The 17,439-nt window shown below is 46.7% G+C and overlaps 2 protein-coding genes across 3 annotated transcripts in view; both read left to right on the top strand.

Moving 5' to 3' along the window:
* The window catches only part of agrn (agrin), a 359,236-nt gene extending 354,600 nt beyond the window's left edge, over positions 1-4,636 (top strand). Inside the window, exon 36 of the mRNA XM_083641207.1 lies at positions 1,730-4,636. Within this exon, the coding sequence (XP_083497333.1) occupies positions 1,730-1,893 (164 nt within the window). The 3' untranslated portion in view covers positions 1,894-4,636. The remainder of the gene's footprint in view (positions 1-1,729) is intronic.
* Positions 4,637-7,468: 2,832 nt separating this feature from the next.
* Positions 7,469-17,439, top strand: part of LOC310781752 (tyrosine-protein phosphatase non-receptor type 11-like) — a 36,505-nt gene continuing 26,534 nt past the window's right edge. For both annotated transcript variants that reach the window (XM_083642367.1, XM_083642368.1), the window contains exon 1: positions 7,469-7,688. In XM_083642367.1, coding sequence (XP_083498493.1) covers positions 7,675-7,688 — 14 coding nt within the window. In that variant the 5' untranslated portion in view covers positions 7,469-7,674. The remainder of the gene's footprint in view (positions 7,689-17,439) is intronic.

The following is a 17,439-nucleotide window of genomic DNA, read 5'->3' as shown; positions in this document are numbered from 1 at the left end:
AGGAAAAGATGGCCGTTTGAGAGGGGCAGGGGGAAATAAATGTCCGAGCCTATTCAGATGTTGAGTTGAGAAATGAAAAGCTATCGGACCAACTCCAAAGCTGTCTGTTGTCCGGAATTCAAAAACGCCCAAAGTCGGAGTCCCTGCTATCTATCTACCTGCAGTTCAATTTAGACTGAGCTTCACTCGGAGAAATGGCTTTCAAAAGGATGTAGGCGCCGCCGGCCGCTGGATCGAACTTTCTAACAAAATAACATTGGCATACACAAGCCCTCCATCAAGAGCCCTCCTCCCTTTTCTTAAACCCTCCTTTCTTTCTTTTTTCTTTCTCCCGCTCATCATTAATTCATCTGTAACTTGCATGAAATAAGTCTCGTCAGTCCGAGTCAGGAGGCGTGCAGGGCGGGAGAGGGGGGACGGGAGAGAGATGTAAGGAGCTGTACGTGGACATGAACTCTCAGCAACACACACACACACACACACACACACACACACACACACACACACACACACACACACACACACACACACACACACAGCTCTGCTCTCTTTCACTCTTCTCTTCTCTTCTCTCTCAGAAAAGTCGCGGCTGTAAATCTGTTCTCTTCACAATAAAAATCATCCAGTTAGTGTGTCAATGGAAGCCTGCCTGCCTCTTAGCCTGCCTCAGCACTCATGCTTGTTTTGAAGGGGAGAAGGCAGAAAGGGGGGCGGGGGGGGTGAAGTGAGATCCGTCCAATCAGACGGACTACAGCTGCACTACTATACGCCGGCCTTAGTCTAATCTTAGCCAAAGAAAACCTTAACTATTGTTTCTTTAGTCTGGGCTTCCAGCCACCCACAGCGACTTCCTGAAATTACAATGTAACCGAACCAATCGGGCTGTAGTTGAGAACGTAACCGGGCCAATCGGGGCCCTGCGCTGTAGTTGATCATGTAACCCTCACGTGACGTTCCGTGACGTCTCCTGGTCAGGAAGAGGATTCCCCGTTCATTCTCCCGACCAGGAGACGTCACGGAGCGTCACGTGACTGTTAAGCTCCACCCACACTCACTGCTCAAATGACCCAGCCCTTCCGATTACGTATTTTGATTTTCATGTAGGCATCACAGGTGGCATTTATGTCAAATAGGGAGTGACAGCTTGGAATAGATATAAAATGTAAGTTTCTGCACTTCTCTGTGGGTGCGTGACACACCTGTGTTGAGCCAATGGGCGCTCAGCTTGATGCGTTACTCGTCATCCTCTGAGCTGTGCAGTCGGGCGCAGTCGGTGGGGAGCAGCTGCGGCGCCTCGCCCCAAATCTGCGCCCGCCTCGCTCTCACGAGAGTCCCGTGGCTCACGAGTCCTGTGGCTCACGAGTCCCATGGCTCACGAGAGGCCCGTGGCTCACGAGAGTCCCGTGGCTCACGAGTCCCGTGGCTCACGCAGTCGGGCAGGCGGAGCAAGTCGGACAACTTTGCTAACCATCATGCAACGGGGCAAGCAAGTCGCTGGTCCAATCTGCGCAGAACTTATGAGCCAGTTGTGAGTGGCTGGAAGTCCAGAGTGATACGTAGAAACAGTGAGGACCACTGTTTTGCCATTTCTGATGGTGATGATGTTTTGAACGAGGCTGTGATACTGCACGTGTCCTTGCTGTTTGAGATGAGTAGTGTCTGTGATTCTGTACATGTCCTTGCTGTTTCAGATCAGTGCTTATGTGTCGTTTTCACCCCCCCCCCTCAGGTGGTCTGGAGGAGCTGTCGGTGGCCCGTCGGCTGCCCAAGGCCTACAGCACAGGCTTCGTGGGCTGCGTCAAGGACGTGGTGGTGGACGGCGTGGAGCTCCACCTGGTGGAGGACGCCTTAAACAGCCCCAAAATATTACACTGTCCCGCCACCGCCAAATAACCCCGTAGAGAGGAGAGATAACACCCCTCCAGAGAAAACACCCCTCCAGAGAAAATACCCCTCCAGAGAAAACACCCCACCCCTCCTACTCCCATTCTGTCCCATCCCCTCCCATCCCATCCATCCAATCACTCCCTCCATAGCACCCATGTCTCCTGCTGTAATTATTTTCTATTTTTGTATACTTTTCATCGCTTTTTATATCAGAAAAAGAAAAATTAATATGTGGTTTTAATTTTAATTTTGTTTGTTTTGCCTCTCTTTTTGTTTGGATAAAGATCCGCACCTCCGTTCACAGTGTCGGTCTCCCTCCGCCTGTGAACACGAGGCCTTTTTATTCCTCGCTCATTACTTGAACACTGGTGGACCCCGGTGGTGATCTCTGGTCACTGCCTCATCTTGGTGCCATATCAATTCTCACCCCCCCCTCCGCCATCACCCCCGAGCATGGCCTATAGACATCCATTATGTACCCACCCAGGCGTATACATTCCCCCTTTGAGGGCCGGACACAGTATCCTCCGCAGGCCGCTGTGAGCCGTATGTTCGATACCCGCAGCTCAAAACTCTGCATTCAGCCTCTCAGTCAAGCCCCCCCGCTGTCTTTTTTCCTAATGGGACTTTTCAGATATCGGTCAAGCTGCTACGATGAGAAAGTACACTTTCAACAACAACAACAATCGATCAACCCCACATCCTCCCATTTCACAGCCCCCCCCCCCCCCCCCCCCCCAAAAAAAACCTCAATCTGAATCCTATGAGAGCCTTTAGTTTTGAAATATGCCTCACTAACACTGCAAGACGAAAGAGAGAGAGCGCCTCACTAACACTGCAAGACGAAAGAGAGAGAGCGCCTCACTAACACTGCAAGACGAAAGAGAGAGAGCGCCTCACTAACACTGCAAGACGAAAGAGAGCGAGCGCCGTGTGGCCACAATGACTGGCATTATCATTAGTCATCAATCAAGAACATGGATCCATGTCATAAATATAGAGTATATAAATAATACCTGAGACTGTGAATGTAAGATGGGTTCTCTGGGGAGAATTTGTGCTTCTCAAGTGTTGTGCGTTCTGTTTTTACAATCAGCAGATAAACTTATGATGACCACTATAAATGCATGCACTTCTGCAGTGTTGGTTTGACTGTTGTTTTCGGTTTCCTTTTGATTTTTTAATAAATACAATTTTTGTTCACATTTTGTTAAAAAAAAAACTCAGTGGACATGCTTTGCATAGAAAAAAGGTTCTGTTTTTGTTTTGTTTTGTTTTCACATGTGATTTCAGAAACGACAGAGTTAGGAGAAATATTTGTCTTTGTTTTTGTATTTTTTGTGTTTTGTTTTTCCCCTGTTCTCTTTGTTGGAGTTCTTTTCTTTGGGAGAAAATTAGCTTGCTGGACCTTATTGAATGGTGCATTAAGGGGGGAAGAGTTGTTACCACAGCTGACCTTAAGGAGGTGCTAAAAGCAAAAGGCTGAAGACGAGGAGAGGTGGAAAGGAGTGCTGCAGCTCTTCGGGGACATCTTGCCCAACCAACAGTCAGGTCAACAACAACAATCTACAAAAAGCTCAAAAGCTTAAAAAAAAAACTCATTCCTTTCTCCCGTGTGACCGAGGAGTGGGAGAGGCCGGCCACACCTTTCACATTCCTGGACAAATCGTGACCCAGCTGTTGAGAGAGGGGACAATGTTGATGTTGTTGTGACCTTTTGAAGCCATAACAGCCGGAAAATGGAAAAAATAAAAGGTGCATATTCCCATTTGCAAATTAACATAGTAATGCACCTACAGTAAGCTTTGATGACTGACTTTAAAAGACACTTGTTTTGATATGAGATACTTGGCAATACTCTAAGACTAAATCATGCCTGTTTGTGGTGTTGTATTAGTTTTTTTTTTTTTTTTACTTCCTTTAAATCACCAAGCGACCGTTTTGTACAGTGTAAATTTTAGCGATGTGTGACCTGTGGAGGTTTTATGTTTTTAGTAATATACACTGGAACCAAGTTTGTCTGTTCAGCCACACATGAGATCGTCGTGTCATGGGGGGGGGGGGGGGTTAGTGTGCCTGTGTAGTGTGTGGCCGAGCTCCGAGTGCCCAAAGCGCACCAGGGAAACCCTTTTCTGTTCCAGACACACTTCAAACTGGCCTTAGACTGGTCTTATTTTTTACCACGCTGCTCAATGACTTCCACCCCTCCCAGCGCTTAAAGACGGGGAGATTTGTGAACCCTCGGATGGACACGTTGCAGACTAATCCCATGGACTGGAGAAGAGTAAAGAACATGGCAATCTATGGTGGGTTTGGAAACTATGAGTTGCCTTAAAAAACTGGTCATAACTGTTTCTGTACTCTTACTTTAGCCAGTGTATTAGCCTCATCCCCCATAATGTAAATGAGTAATACATAATAATAATTATATTAGTAATAATGCTCGTACACAAAAAAAATCCCAGAGGCCCCCCTCCGGGAAACATCTCCTCTGGCTTTTTACAAAAAAAGAAAGAAAAAAAATCGTCTATTTACTGTTTTTTGGATCTATTTTCTGTTCCTTATTTATGTCTACATATGGATTCCTCTCCCCCCCCCCATGTCTGACCTCTGTAAACTACTGTCTGACTGTGTGACCCTCCTGAAAGGACAGTGCACCGAGTAAGAGTGGCATGACCTGACCATTACTAACTTTACAACCTTTGTCTTGTGTTCCTACCACCATGAAATAAAGTGTCAACCAAACGGAGCCCACCGTGTCCGTCGTCTCCAGTTCATTCACTTCATTCTTACCATTATGAGCTTAGCCAGCAATGATCTGCAAGGATACTATAATGAATTAGCCAGCAGCGATTACCGAAACAATTGTCATTATGAGCTTAGCCAGCGATGGCTGAATGGTCAGCAATGATCTGATCATTTACCATTTTGCCATCATAGCGCTCCGCAGCGCCCCTCTGGTCGGACGCACACCGGAAATCACAGAAACCTCATACTCCCATCACTGCACATAATACTGACCATTTTATTTCTCTTCATGCTGACGACATTTAACTTTTTTTAGGAGATGCTCCAAATTCAACTTTTGTCTTTTCGATAACTTTGGTAATGTATCTGAATACAAAATCAAATGGGCTAAATCTGCTCTTCTTCCTCTGAACAACGCAATGAGATTAGGCCACTCCACCTGCAAACATCCCAGTGGTCCAGAAATTTAAATACTTCAGTATTGACATTTTTCCATCTCTACAAGAAATTGTTACAAATAATTTTAACTCCCATCTCTAGGCAGGTGGATTCTGGAGCGGTGGTCACCTCTCCCCAATTCATTACAAGCTTGTGTTGTGCTTACATTTTAAAGATGAATATCCTGCCTCGCATAATTTTTTTTTAGCTCCATGCTACCTTTATCGCCCCCTGCTGCTCATTGGGATTGGTACTGATCACAAAATTGATCTGGAATAACAAACAACCACGTCTCAAGATGTCAATTTTACAAAGACAAAAAACCTTGGCCTCCCTAACTTTAAATTGTATTTTTGGTCTTATACATTCCGTGCTTTTCATACCTGGTTTAACCCAGAAGCACAGGTGGTTCATTGGAGGAGCAGATTGTTAGCCCGTGCAGACCTCAGGTTCAGGACATAATTTTCTCCAACATTCCTCTCAAAATCTGTAGATCCAGCTATGGTCCTATCATTTCTCATCTTATCGCCACATTTAGAACTGTTGAGTCTCATGCCAACATATACAAATTCCATACCCATACTTACCTTTGTTTAATAACTTCTCTCTTCATTTGGGTGGTCGCCCGATCTCTTTCCCTTCATGGAAGAATAATGGCATTCATATTCTCTCTAACATTACATCGGGTAATAGGCTTTGGTCATTTCAGGACCTTCAGTCTCACTATAATCTCCCTCCTCGCACTTAATTCTTTTTTTATATGCAACTTTGTAGTGCTTTTTGTTCATATGGTGTTCCTTGGGATGAAGAATTAAAAAGCCATCCCATGCATAAAATGTGTACATCCAAGACCATTAAGGGCTTGGTCTCTAGTCTTTATACTGTTATCACCAAGGCCGCAGAATAAACCATTGCAAGCCAATGCTTGCTGGAGTAGGGATTGTGAGTGAAAATTATTCTTTCCATGCCCACAGACTATAATACTGTAGCCTACTCCTCACAAAGTATCTCAGATGAAATGAAACTATCTCAAAGCCCTAACTGTACATTATGCAACCCCTGGTACCTTTATACATAATGGTCTGGGAATGCTCTGCCGTTTATTTAGGAGAGAAATTGCCATGAAGATGTCCATACTAGTGCTGGGAGTAACTGTCCCTTGTTCTCCTGTTGTTTGTTATTGAATGATTTCACTGGGTTGAATTTGATCCTTGAGGCAGAAGCATTGGCAGTTGTTGGGCCTCACTGCCACAAAAAAAGGTAGCTCAGAGATGGAAAGCTCCTCATACTGTACCTTTTGAACAATTGGCATCTTGTGGACCTGGCTGTCATGAAGATGTCAGTGGCATGGCGCTAAATATTACGCCATGGAATGCATTTGTTGAAGCCATGCGTGGGGGCCATGCGTGGGAGCCATGCATGGGCGCCTCCATGATATGAGGCTAGGTTGTGACTTTTTTCTTTTTTCTTCTCTTTTTTTGCTAAAGGTGATGTGTATCTCTTTGAGCTAATTTCTTTGTGGGTTTGTGGGTGGATGGGTCCTGCGACCTGCGGGGAGGGGGGCTATATAAAAGAGTCGTGACTTCTCCATTCACTCCGATCAGTGTTGGGCAAGTTACTTTCAAAATGTAATATATTACATATTACTAGTTACTTTCATTTGAAAGTAATACGTTACTTTACAATATTACTTTCTGTGTAGAGTACTGTAACTTGTACTTATTACACTACTTTTGCATTACTTTTACCAAAACAACAGCAGCAGCAGAATGACATGCCGAAAAATAATTTCAACCACCTTGAAATCAGTGTAAACCATCCAAAATTCTAAATTGTATTATGTTCCTTTGTTATTGTCATCTATAGTGTTTTTTTTTGCATAAAAACACAGTTTGATTAGGAAATGATTGTATCTTTTTTAAATATGTGCTTTGATTTAATAAAATGTAACTCAATTTGTAACTTGAGTTACTTGACAAAGTAACTGGTATAATATTACTGAAATCCTATAAGTAATAAGTTATATTACTGAGAACTTACTGCTAAAAGTAATAGATTACAATGTAATATATTATTTTTGTAATGAGTTACCCCCTGGTTACCCCCAACACTGACTCCAATGGACCAGTTTTTTATATTGTGAAAGGAACTTTTGGCAAAAATGAACTTTTGGGAAGTAAGCAGCTTCTGGATTAAGCAACCCTGTCTGTCGAGCATCAGAATGGACCGTTTTGCTTTTATTTTGAAAGCAACTACCGGAAACCTTTTGTTTTATGGGGCTGGGTTTGACGCGCTGTGGTTGAACCCGGGTTGAACAGAGAGCTCCTCTCTTGTCTCTCGCGCTCTCTCCGCCTCTCTCCCAGTAGCAGCGACGCGGCAGAGAGAGAAAGGGAGAGAGATAGATAGATAGAGAGAGAGAGAGAGCGGGAGAGAGCAGAGAGAGAGAGAAAGAAAGAGAGAGAGAGAGAGAGAGAGAGAGAGAGAGAGAGAGAGAGCGCGAGACCGAGCAGGACAGCGCTAACAGGCAGCCAAAGGCCGGGGGAAGTGAACTCTCCCTGCTCGAGAGGAGACTGGACAGCAGCGTTCACAGACTGCTCTGCTATGACATCTCGCAGGTAGGTCTGCCTCGCCTTTAACTGCCATTAACACCACAAGCTCCTATCTCAGCCTCCAGACACTGTAGCGGCGGCTACCCAGCGGCTCACACACACACACACACACACACACACACACACACACACACACACACACACACACACACACACACACACACACACACACACACACACACACACACACACACACACACACACACACACACACACACACACACACACACACACACACACACACACACACACACACACACACACACACACACACACACACACACACACACACACACACTACAGGCAGGCAGGCTAGGCTAGACAGCGCTCTGTAGAGGGCAGCCAGACAGGGACTCACAAACTAAACTTTCTCCTGGCTGTCAGCACACACACGTTAACGTTACACCACACAAACACAGCTTGTCTGAGGAACCCCGTTTGATTGTTATTGTATTGTATTGTTATGTATTACTATTTATTTGACATATTGCTTCTGCATCTGCAGAGACTTGATATATGCTATTTATGATGTCGGTTCAATGTGGTAATGTCCCTTTCTTTTCTTTTTTTACTTGAGTTGACAACTCCAGTTATTCTGATGTATTGTCATCCTCATCATTGTTCTCCTGCTCAGTGTTGTTGTCAACACTAGAGTCAGGTTGACCATGACGCTTGTTATTGTCATTGTCTTTTGTCCTGTTGTTGTGTTTCTCATGCAAACCAAATTGGCATAAGAATAAAGTCAAGTTGAAGTAGAAAACTTGATCATGACTTGACATGGAGTTACAAACTGACTTAAAGGATGGCGGGTAACAACAGTGAAAGCTATGATAAAAAAAAGAACAAAAACAAAACTTAAGGCTTAATTAAATTGTGCTAGGTTATAACTAATGGAATTATCCATTCTGCTTCATATCCCCCCTCCATATTCATTCACATTGCCTGTCTTCCCTTCATTTGCATTCCTCTGCTGATCTGTGGTGGGATTGTTGTTGTTTGTTTATGTTTAGCCGACCAGTATTTGTATCACTAGCAATCTCGCGCGCTACACACGCTCCATTTCTAGGGTGGAGACTGGAGGCCATTTTAATGATAATGATTCCAAATATTTTGGAAATAAATAAAGACATTGCTTTTTCAAGTTCAGTGTCCACATCACTGATGATGTCACTGAAGGTGTCACGATCAAATCTTGATTTATGACATCACTGAAGATGTCACTGATGATGTCACAATGAAAATTGTGACCAAAATCCTGACTAATGCTGCATTCGTTTATAACTGGCAAGTGGCAAATTGTGCCACATTAACTGGGAGTTCCTACTCACAAACTTGGGTATGATTTCTCAACCCCCATTTGCTCCCACCGCATCATTGGATGTCATTTCAACATGGCGCCCATGATTGTAAGAATTTAAAACACATTTTTGATACATTTTTCATTTCTTTTCAACAATAGTAAGCTTTCAGACCAATCAGCATACCAATACAGGGGGGTATGGTGGCGCCGTAGTAACACAGCTAGAAGGTCCTGGGTTCGATTCCCACCTGGGACGCTGTGAGCGCTGAAGGAGTGCCCACCGCCCGGGTGGGGTCGTCAAAAGGGCCTTTCTGTGTGGCGTTTGCATGTTCTCCCCGTGCCCCCTGGGGGTTTTCTTCATATAGGAACCCCTCACCAAAACATGCAATATCCTGGTTGCTGAAGTGGTGCCTGCTCTGGTCGTTAGGGGCGCCTGTTCGGAGGGAGGGGAGCTCGTTGGAATAGCGTGAACCCCCCACGTGCTATGTCCTACCGGTGAAGCTTCCCCTGTCAGGTGAAAAGAAGCGGCTGGCTACTGCCCATGTCTCGGAGGAAGCATGGAGCCAGTTTCGGCTCTTCCCAGATCGGCAGAGGGTGGAGCAGCAACCAGGATAAATAAATTAAAATTAGCACTAATGGGGGATACAAATTTGATAAAAAAATTGGGTTCAGCATGATAATCTTCACAAACGTGAATAACCTTTATGACTTTTTGGAACGTAAATGCGTTTTTCTAAATGGGATTTTTAGAAAACGCTTCAAAAGGCTACAATCAAAATTCTTTCGCCCCTGAATTCCTTGGCTCCTCCCCCTTCTACTCACATAGGCCCGCCCATAACTACTTATTCCACCCTAGCAACCATACAAACGCCCTAGCGACCAGCCGGAAACACCCCATAGCAACCAGTTACTTAGTACACCCTTGCAACTAGCTAGAGACGTCCTCCTAGCTATACATTGCAGATTGGGGCTCCATGGGCGGGGGCTTTGCAAGGGGGCAAGGTGTCGCGAGGACAGCAAGCACAATTCAATTTCCATTAGGAAATGTAGCATTATTATTCTAGTTCTGAGTTGCAAGTCAGTCAGCCCTGGTCTATTTATTTTTGATCAGTGTAGGAACTGTAAAAACTATTTTGCCCCCCCCCCCCCTGCCTAAACAATGGGGACAGTTACAAAATTGTGGGGGCACTTTAGACAATGTTTAATTAGTGCATACATTTGCTAAAGTGTAGTGTGAACAACAACATCGAAAATTGCCCTTCGATCACAGTTTTTAGGGTTATTCTGCGATTTCTTTCTGGCTAATGTCCTACAGTTTCATATATGCACACAGCAGCCCCCCTGGAGATTTACAACATCAAACATGTTATTATCCTGAAGTCTATAGCCTCCTATACTTAACTCTGTACCTATCAACTTGTGTCTCTTTCTGCCCCCACAGTCTCTTTGTCTCTCTCTCGATCTCTCTCTCTCCCTCTCTATCTACTGTCTCTCTCGGTCTCTCTCTCTCTCCCTCTCTATCTACTGTCTCTCTCTCGATCTCTCTCTCTCCCTCTATCTACTGTCTCTCTCTCTCCCTCTCTATCTACTGTCTCTCTCTCGGTCTCTCTCTCTCCCTCTCTATCTACTGTCTCTCTCTCGATCTCTCTCTCTCCCTCTCTATCTACTGTCTCTCTCTCGATCTCTCTCTCTCCCTCTCTATCTACTGTCTCTCTCTCGATCTCTCTCTCTCCCTCTCTATCTACTGTCTCTCTCTCTCGGTCTCTCTCTCTCCCTCTCTATCTACTGTCTCTCTCTGTCTCTCTCTCTCCCTCTCTATCTACTGTCTCTCTCTCTCGGTCTCTCTCTCTCCCTCTCTATCTACTGTCTCTCTCTCGATCTCTCTCTCCCTTTCTATCTACTGTCTCTCTCTCTCCCTCTCTCTCTCTCCCTCTCTATCTACTGTCTCTCTCTCTCGGTCTCTCTCTCTCCCTCTCTATCTACTGTCTCTCTCTCAATCTCTCTCTCCCTTTCTATCTACTGTCTCTCTCTCTCCCTCTCTCTCTCTCCCTCTCTATCTACTGTCTCTCTCTCTCGGTCTTTAGTTTTTAGTCTTTCAGTTTTTAGGGTTATTCTGCGATTTCTTTCTGGCTAATGTCCTACAGTTTCATATATGCACACAGCAGCCCCCCTGGAGATTTACAACATCAAACATGTTATTATCCTGAAGTCTATAGCCTCCTATACTTAACTCTGTACCTATCAACTTGTGTCTCTTTCTGCCCCCACAGTCTCTTTGTCTCTCTCTCGATCTCTCTCTCTCCCTCTCTATCTACTGTCTCTCTCGGTCTCTCTCTCTCTCCCTCTCTATCTACTGTCTCTCTCTCGATCTCTCTCTCTCCCTCTATCTACTGTCTCTCTCTCTCCCTCTCTATCTACTGTCTCTCTCTCGGTCTCTCTCTCTCCCTCTCTATCTACTGTCTCTCTCTCGATCTCTCTCTCTCCCTCTCTATCTACTGTCTCTCTCTCGATCTCTCTCTCTCCCTCTCTATCTACTGTCTCTCTCTCGATCTCTCTCTCTCCCTCTCTATCTACTGTCTCTCTCTCTCGGTCTCTCTCTCTCCCTCTCTATCTACTGTCTCTCTCTGTCTCTCTCTCTCCCTCTCTATCTACTGTCTCTCTCTCTCGGTCTCTCTCTCTCCCTCTCTATCTACTGTCTCTCTCTCGATCTCTCTCTCCCTTTCTATCTACTGTCTCTCTCTCTCCCTCTCTCTCTCTCCCTCTCTATCTACTGTCTCTCTCTCTCGGTCTCTCTCTCTCCCTCTCTATCTACTGTCTCTCTCTCAATCTCTCTCTCCCTTTCTATCTACTGTCTCTCTCTCTCCCTCTCTCTCTCTCCCTCTCTATCTACTGTCTCTCTCTCTCGGTCTCTCTCTCTCCCTCTCTATCTCTGTCTCTCTCTCTCGGTTTCTCTCTCTGCACAGTGCAGGAAATTGGCTACAAGCTTCCTGTCAACCCGAGCCGCCACAAAAAGAGTACTATTGTAATCCTGTTACATTTCAGAACGATCCTAATAGCCATATCCCAGAAACACTAGCCCCCGCTTCAGCCTCCATATGATTATTACAGATCAAATAAGTATGACAGGTCCCAGTAAACCCACTGCTGAGTACCACACACACACACACACACACACACACACACACACACCATATCATCTCATCTATATCATAACAATAAGACATATTACAGTGATCATTGGAGTTTAGAAAAACCGTCAAGTTAAACAGTAGAGATAGTTAGTCCCTACAGGGATTCCCCCCCCCGTTTGACCCTCACAGCTCACACTGCATTGCTTTAGTGAGAAGTGTGTTAATTAACTTACCTTCTGACTGCATATTATTAACCCACCTGCACGTCCATGTGTCCCATAATGATTAGTAGACTTCCCTGAAACACTGGGCAGGTGAAGCTTGTCAGGATTGGTGTTAACCTTGCTTAAGGTGTTAGACATGTGGATCTATTCGCGGGTAGTTGATGGCCAAGACACTCTCGGTAAGTGAAGTCTCGATGAGTAGGCTGATGTTGTGGAACTTGATAGCTAGGTCTGCACTGTTCGGGATTGGGAATGGTTGCAGAGGTTGAAGTGATCTTAGTTTAGTTTATGAATCACTAGAGAGGACCTGCCGGAACGGGCCTTTATAGATATCCGAACATGACATCACCTGTGCTATGACATCACTACCGTTTGCGACATCATCAGAGATCGATGACATCATAGTAGGAATGACGACATCAAAGTAGGAATGATGACATCATCCTAACAAAGCTGTTAGCAGTCCACAGCTACAGCTGCTTTTCTTATGTGCTGTGAGGGCTTTTTTCTACATTTGACTGTATTATATTTGTACATATCCGTATTCTATTTATTGACATGTATTGATTTAAGTGCATTTTCTATGATTTTCTATCACTGGGTTGCGGACTCTACTTCTTCATGTATAACGATGTGTATCAATGTATTGTCCCAGCCCTACTATATATCGTGTATCGCGATATAGCCTGAAATATTGCAATATTATTTACAGGCCATATGTGCTAGTGTGCAGAGTTTGCCTCAACTCATTCTAATGAGCTGGCTGCCTGGCACCGCACAGACTTGTAAATCATCCAGTTGTGTGTGTGTGTGTGTGTGTGTGTGTGTGTGTGTGTGTGTGTGTGTGTGTGCGCGCGCGTGCGTATGTGTGTGTGGGCTTTACACCCTGGATCATCAGCCAGCCTAAAAATAGCCACAGCATTAGCCACACCCACACCCCGAGGCCTGTCTGCGACCGATATAGCCCCAGCAGGCGCTTTCATGCTGCGCTGTGGCTACTAAATATATCACCTTTTTGTCAGCAGGCCGAGACGGCAGCGCTTTAAATAGCCCGACTGTATTTGAACTTGAGACATTATGTAAGAGCAGAGAGCTGGAGGCTGCAGGCAGCACACAGGCAGGCTTCCAGACCTCTGTTCCCCCTCCACCAGCCAGCCTGCTCCAGACCTCTGTTCCCCCTCCACCAGCCAGCCTGCTCCAGACCTCTGTTCCCCCTCCACCAGCCAGCCTGCTCCAGACCTCTGTTCCCCCTCCACCAGCCAGCCTGCTCCAGACCTCTGTTCCCCCTCCACCAGCCAGCCTGCTCCAGACCTCTGTTCTCCCTCTACCAGCCAGCCTGCTCCAGACCTCTGTTCCCCCTCCACCAGCCAGCCTGCTCCAGACCTCTGTTCCCCTCCACCAGCCAGCCTGCTCCAGACCTCTGTTCCCCTCCACCAGCCAGCCTGCTCCAGACCTCTGTTCCCCTCCACCAGCCAGCCTGCTCCAGACCTCTGTTCCCCCTCCACCAGCCAGCCTGCTCCAGACCTCTGTTCTCCCTCTACCAGCCAGCCTGCTCCAGACCTCTGTTCCCCCTCCACCAGCCAGCCTGCTCCAGACCTCTGTTCCCCCTCCACCAGCCAGCCTGCCCCAGACCTCTGTTCCCCTCCACCAGCCAGCCTGCTCCAGACCTCTGTTCCCCCTCTACCAGCCAGCCTGCTCCAGACCTCTGTTCCCCCTCCACCAGCCAGCCTGCTCCAGACCTCTGTTCCCCCTCCACCAGCCAGCCTGCTCCAGACCTCTGTTCCCCCTCCACCAGCCAGCCTGCTCCAGACCTCTGTTCCCCTCCACCAGCCAGCCTGCTCCAGACCTCTGTTCCCCTCCACCAGCCAGCCTGCTCCAGACCTCTGTTCCCCTCCACCAGCCAGCCTGCTCCAGACCTCTGTTCCCCTCCACCAGCCAGCCTGCTCCAGACCTCTGTTCCCCTCCACCAGCCAGCCTGTTCCAGACCTCTGTTCTCCCTCCACCAGCCAGCCTGCCCCAAGCCTCACCTGCACCTAATCTTCATACTTCATTCTAATGCTAGTAGCCTACCATTACGTATCCTAAAGCATTAGCATAGCTGCAGCACTATCTACTGGAGATTAGAGCTGCAACAATTAATTCATTAGTTGTCAACTATAAAATTAATTGCCAACTATTTTGTTTGATAATTCATCGGGTTGAGTATTTTCCTCCCCTCCCCTCCCCTCCCCTCCCCTCCCCTCCCCTCCCCTCCCCTCTCCTTCCTCTACAGGCATCTTCCCTCCCTCCCCTCCCCTCTCCTTCCTCTACAGGCATATTCCCTGCCCTCCCCTCCCCTCCCTCCCCTCTCCCTCCTCTATAGGCATATTCCCTCCCTCCCTCCCCTCTCCTTCCTCTACAGGCATCTTCCCTCCCTCCCCTCCCCTCTCCTTCCTCTACAGGCATATTCCCTCCCTCCCTCCCCTCTCCTCTCCTCTCCTCGCAGCAGGACATGACTGCAGGAGCAGAAGTGACTCAGGGCTTTCCAAGAATAGGATTCCCTTTGACAACCACCACCAAGCACCCCACTTCCCTGTATCTGGCCTGGGGCAGCGAGCGGGCGAGAGAGACAAAACAGACAGAGAGAGAGGGAGAGAGAGAGCTTAACAGACAGAGAGAGAGGGAGAGAGAGAGAGAGAGACAGAGAGCGCTTTCAAATAGCCTGTTTTTATCTGGGGAGACATCCAGTAGGCAGGGAGGGATGGAGTAAAACAGTGCAGCCCTGGGTAGAGGCAGAGGCAGCAGGGGGTTAGAAGATAGACCCTTTAGTACTCCAAAGTTGGTATAACTTTTCCAAACTAAATCTCAGTCGTCGTCATTAGTGAAATCTGTTACACATCAACAGTGCAAATGTGTCTGGCTAACTTCTCACCTCCTGTCTAAACAAAACAAGGTCTCTGCCTCGTACCTGACATTGTTCTTTTTCTAAAATCCTTTTTCTATCCTTTCCATTTCTATCATTTGTCTATCCTTTTTCTAACAGACAAGCCTGCCAGGTTTGAAAATGAATTAACCAATCACCGCCTCAGAGCTGAATCACTAAATAGCCCCTTAAAGCCCCCCCTCCAGTCAGTATTTCTACCTGTGTAAGCGTTCTGTTTCAAATGTTTGAAGATATGTTTGTATAGTTGCATTCGTACATAAGTGAGCGGTTGAAGACTTTCTGTGTTACTGGTGCCTGTTTCCCCACGTCTGTTTCCACAAGCACATGTGTAGGTGAGCGATGGCCGAGCGTGGAGATCAAAGTTAATCATTGAGCGGACTAACTAACACACACAGAATGAGAAAGGGCAAGCACACATTTAGTCCTGGACTTACACAACACAGACAGTCCCACCACATCATCACTGAACTTACACAACACAGACAGTCCCACCACATCATCATCTGGACTTACACAACACAGACAGTCCCACCACATCATCACTGGACTTGCACAACACAGACAGTCCCACCACATCATCACTGGACTTACACAACACACAGTCCCACCACATCATCATCTGGACTTACACAACACAAACAGTCCCACCACATCATCATCTGGACTTACACAACACAGACAGTCCCACCACATCATCATCTGGACTTACACAACACAGACAGTCCCACCACATCATCATCTGGACTTACACAACACAGACAGTCCCACCACATCATCATCTGGACTTACACAACACAGACAGTCCCACCACATCATCATCTGGACTTACACAACACAGACAGTCCCACCACATCATCATCTGGACTTACACAACACAGACAGTCCCACCACATCATCATCTGGACTTACACAACACAGACAGTCCCACCACATCATCAGCTGGACTTACACAACACAGACAGTCCCGAACCACATCATCACTGGACTTACACAACACAGACAGTCCCACCACATCATCAGCTGGACTTACACAACACAGACAGTCCCGAACCACATCATCACTGGACTTACACAACACAGACAGTCCCACCACATCATCATCTGGACTTACACAACACAGACAGTCCCACCACATCATCACAGTTTCACTGCAAATCTCAAGATGATTGACCAGAAAACCTATTGAGCCACGATTGCATAAGTGACATTTTGGGCAAAGAGGAGTTCCGTCATTGGTTTGATGTGTGTGGTGAGAAGTCCGTTCTAACCTTTAAATAAGTCCATTTACTAGAGAGTAAATTGTAACATAGTTTATTTACAAAAACAAAAGTCCACAAACGGATCCGGATCACTGCCTGTTCAAACAACTCCCTTAGGATGGCAAATGACCTAGAACAAAGGGTCTTCTACTCCTTTATAATCTTTGGTCTAGGCTCCGCCCAGACACTGTGTCTGCAGTTCACAGCGCCCTCTATCTCCCTGGAGTAGTAATGAACAGGGGTAAGATTTATTTATCTACAATGTGTCGTGCAGGAAAAGCGCTGCGTTCAAATCATGACCAAAAGTAAACTAGAGAGCATCTTGTGATGGGATCACACCTGCCGCCACGCCCGCCACTTACAATGACTGTGAGCCAGGGGGCGTCAAGTGGGGAGGAGGAGTAGGGGCAATGTGGGGAGCTGGCCCCTTTGCTCGGATCACGCCCATTTTCCAATGTGACCTTCATTTTTATGTCAACTACACACACGTCAAGTTTCCTGACTGCATCTTGCACAGCTTTGACACTATCGCGCTCACAAAATATGTCCACAGACAGACAGACAGACAGACAGGCAGGCAGGCAGGCAGACAGACAGACAGGCAGACAGACAGACAGGCAGACAGACAGACAGACAGACAGACAGACAGACAGGCAGACAGACAGACAGACAGACAGACAGACACCTGAAAAAGTATTCAAAACAGCTTCTGCGATATAGTTTCCACAATAGCTGTCTCCAGGACCACATTTTGCCATGACACACAAACACGCACGCACACGCACACACACACACACACACACACACACACACACACACACGCACACACACGCACACACACGCACACACACACACACACGCACACACACACGCGCACACACACACACACACACACACGCACACTTGGTGAAAACAATAGC

This window comes from Poromitra crassiceps (assembly GCF_964638095.1).
Source record: "Poromitra crassiceps genome assembly, chromosome: 8".
Classification (NCBI taxonomy): Eukaryota; Metazoa; Chordata; class Actinopteri; order Beryciformes; family Melamphaidae; genus Poromitra; species Poromitra crassiceps.
Note: the sequence above shows the minus strand (reverse complement) of the source record. Positions and strands in the feature narration are given on the sequence as shown.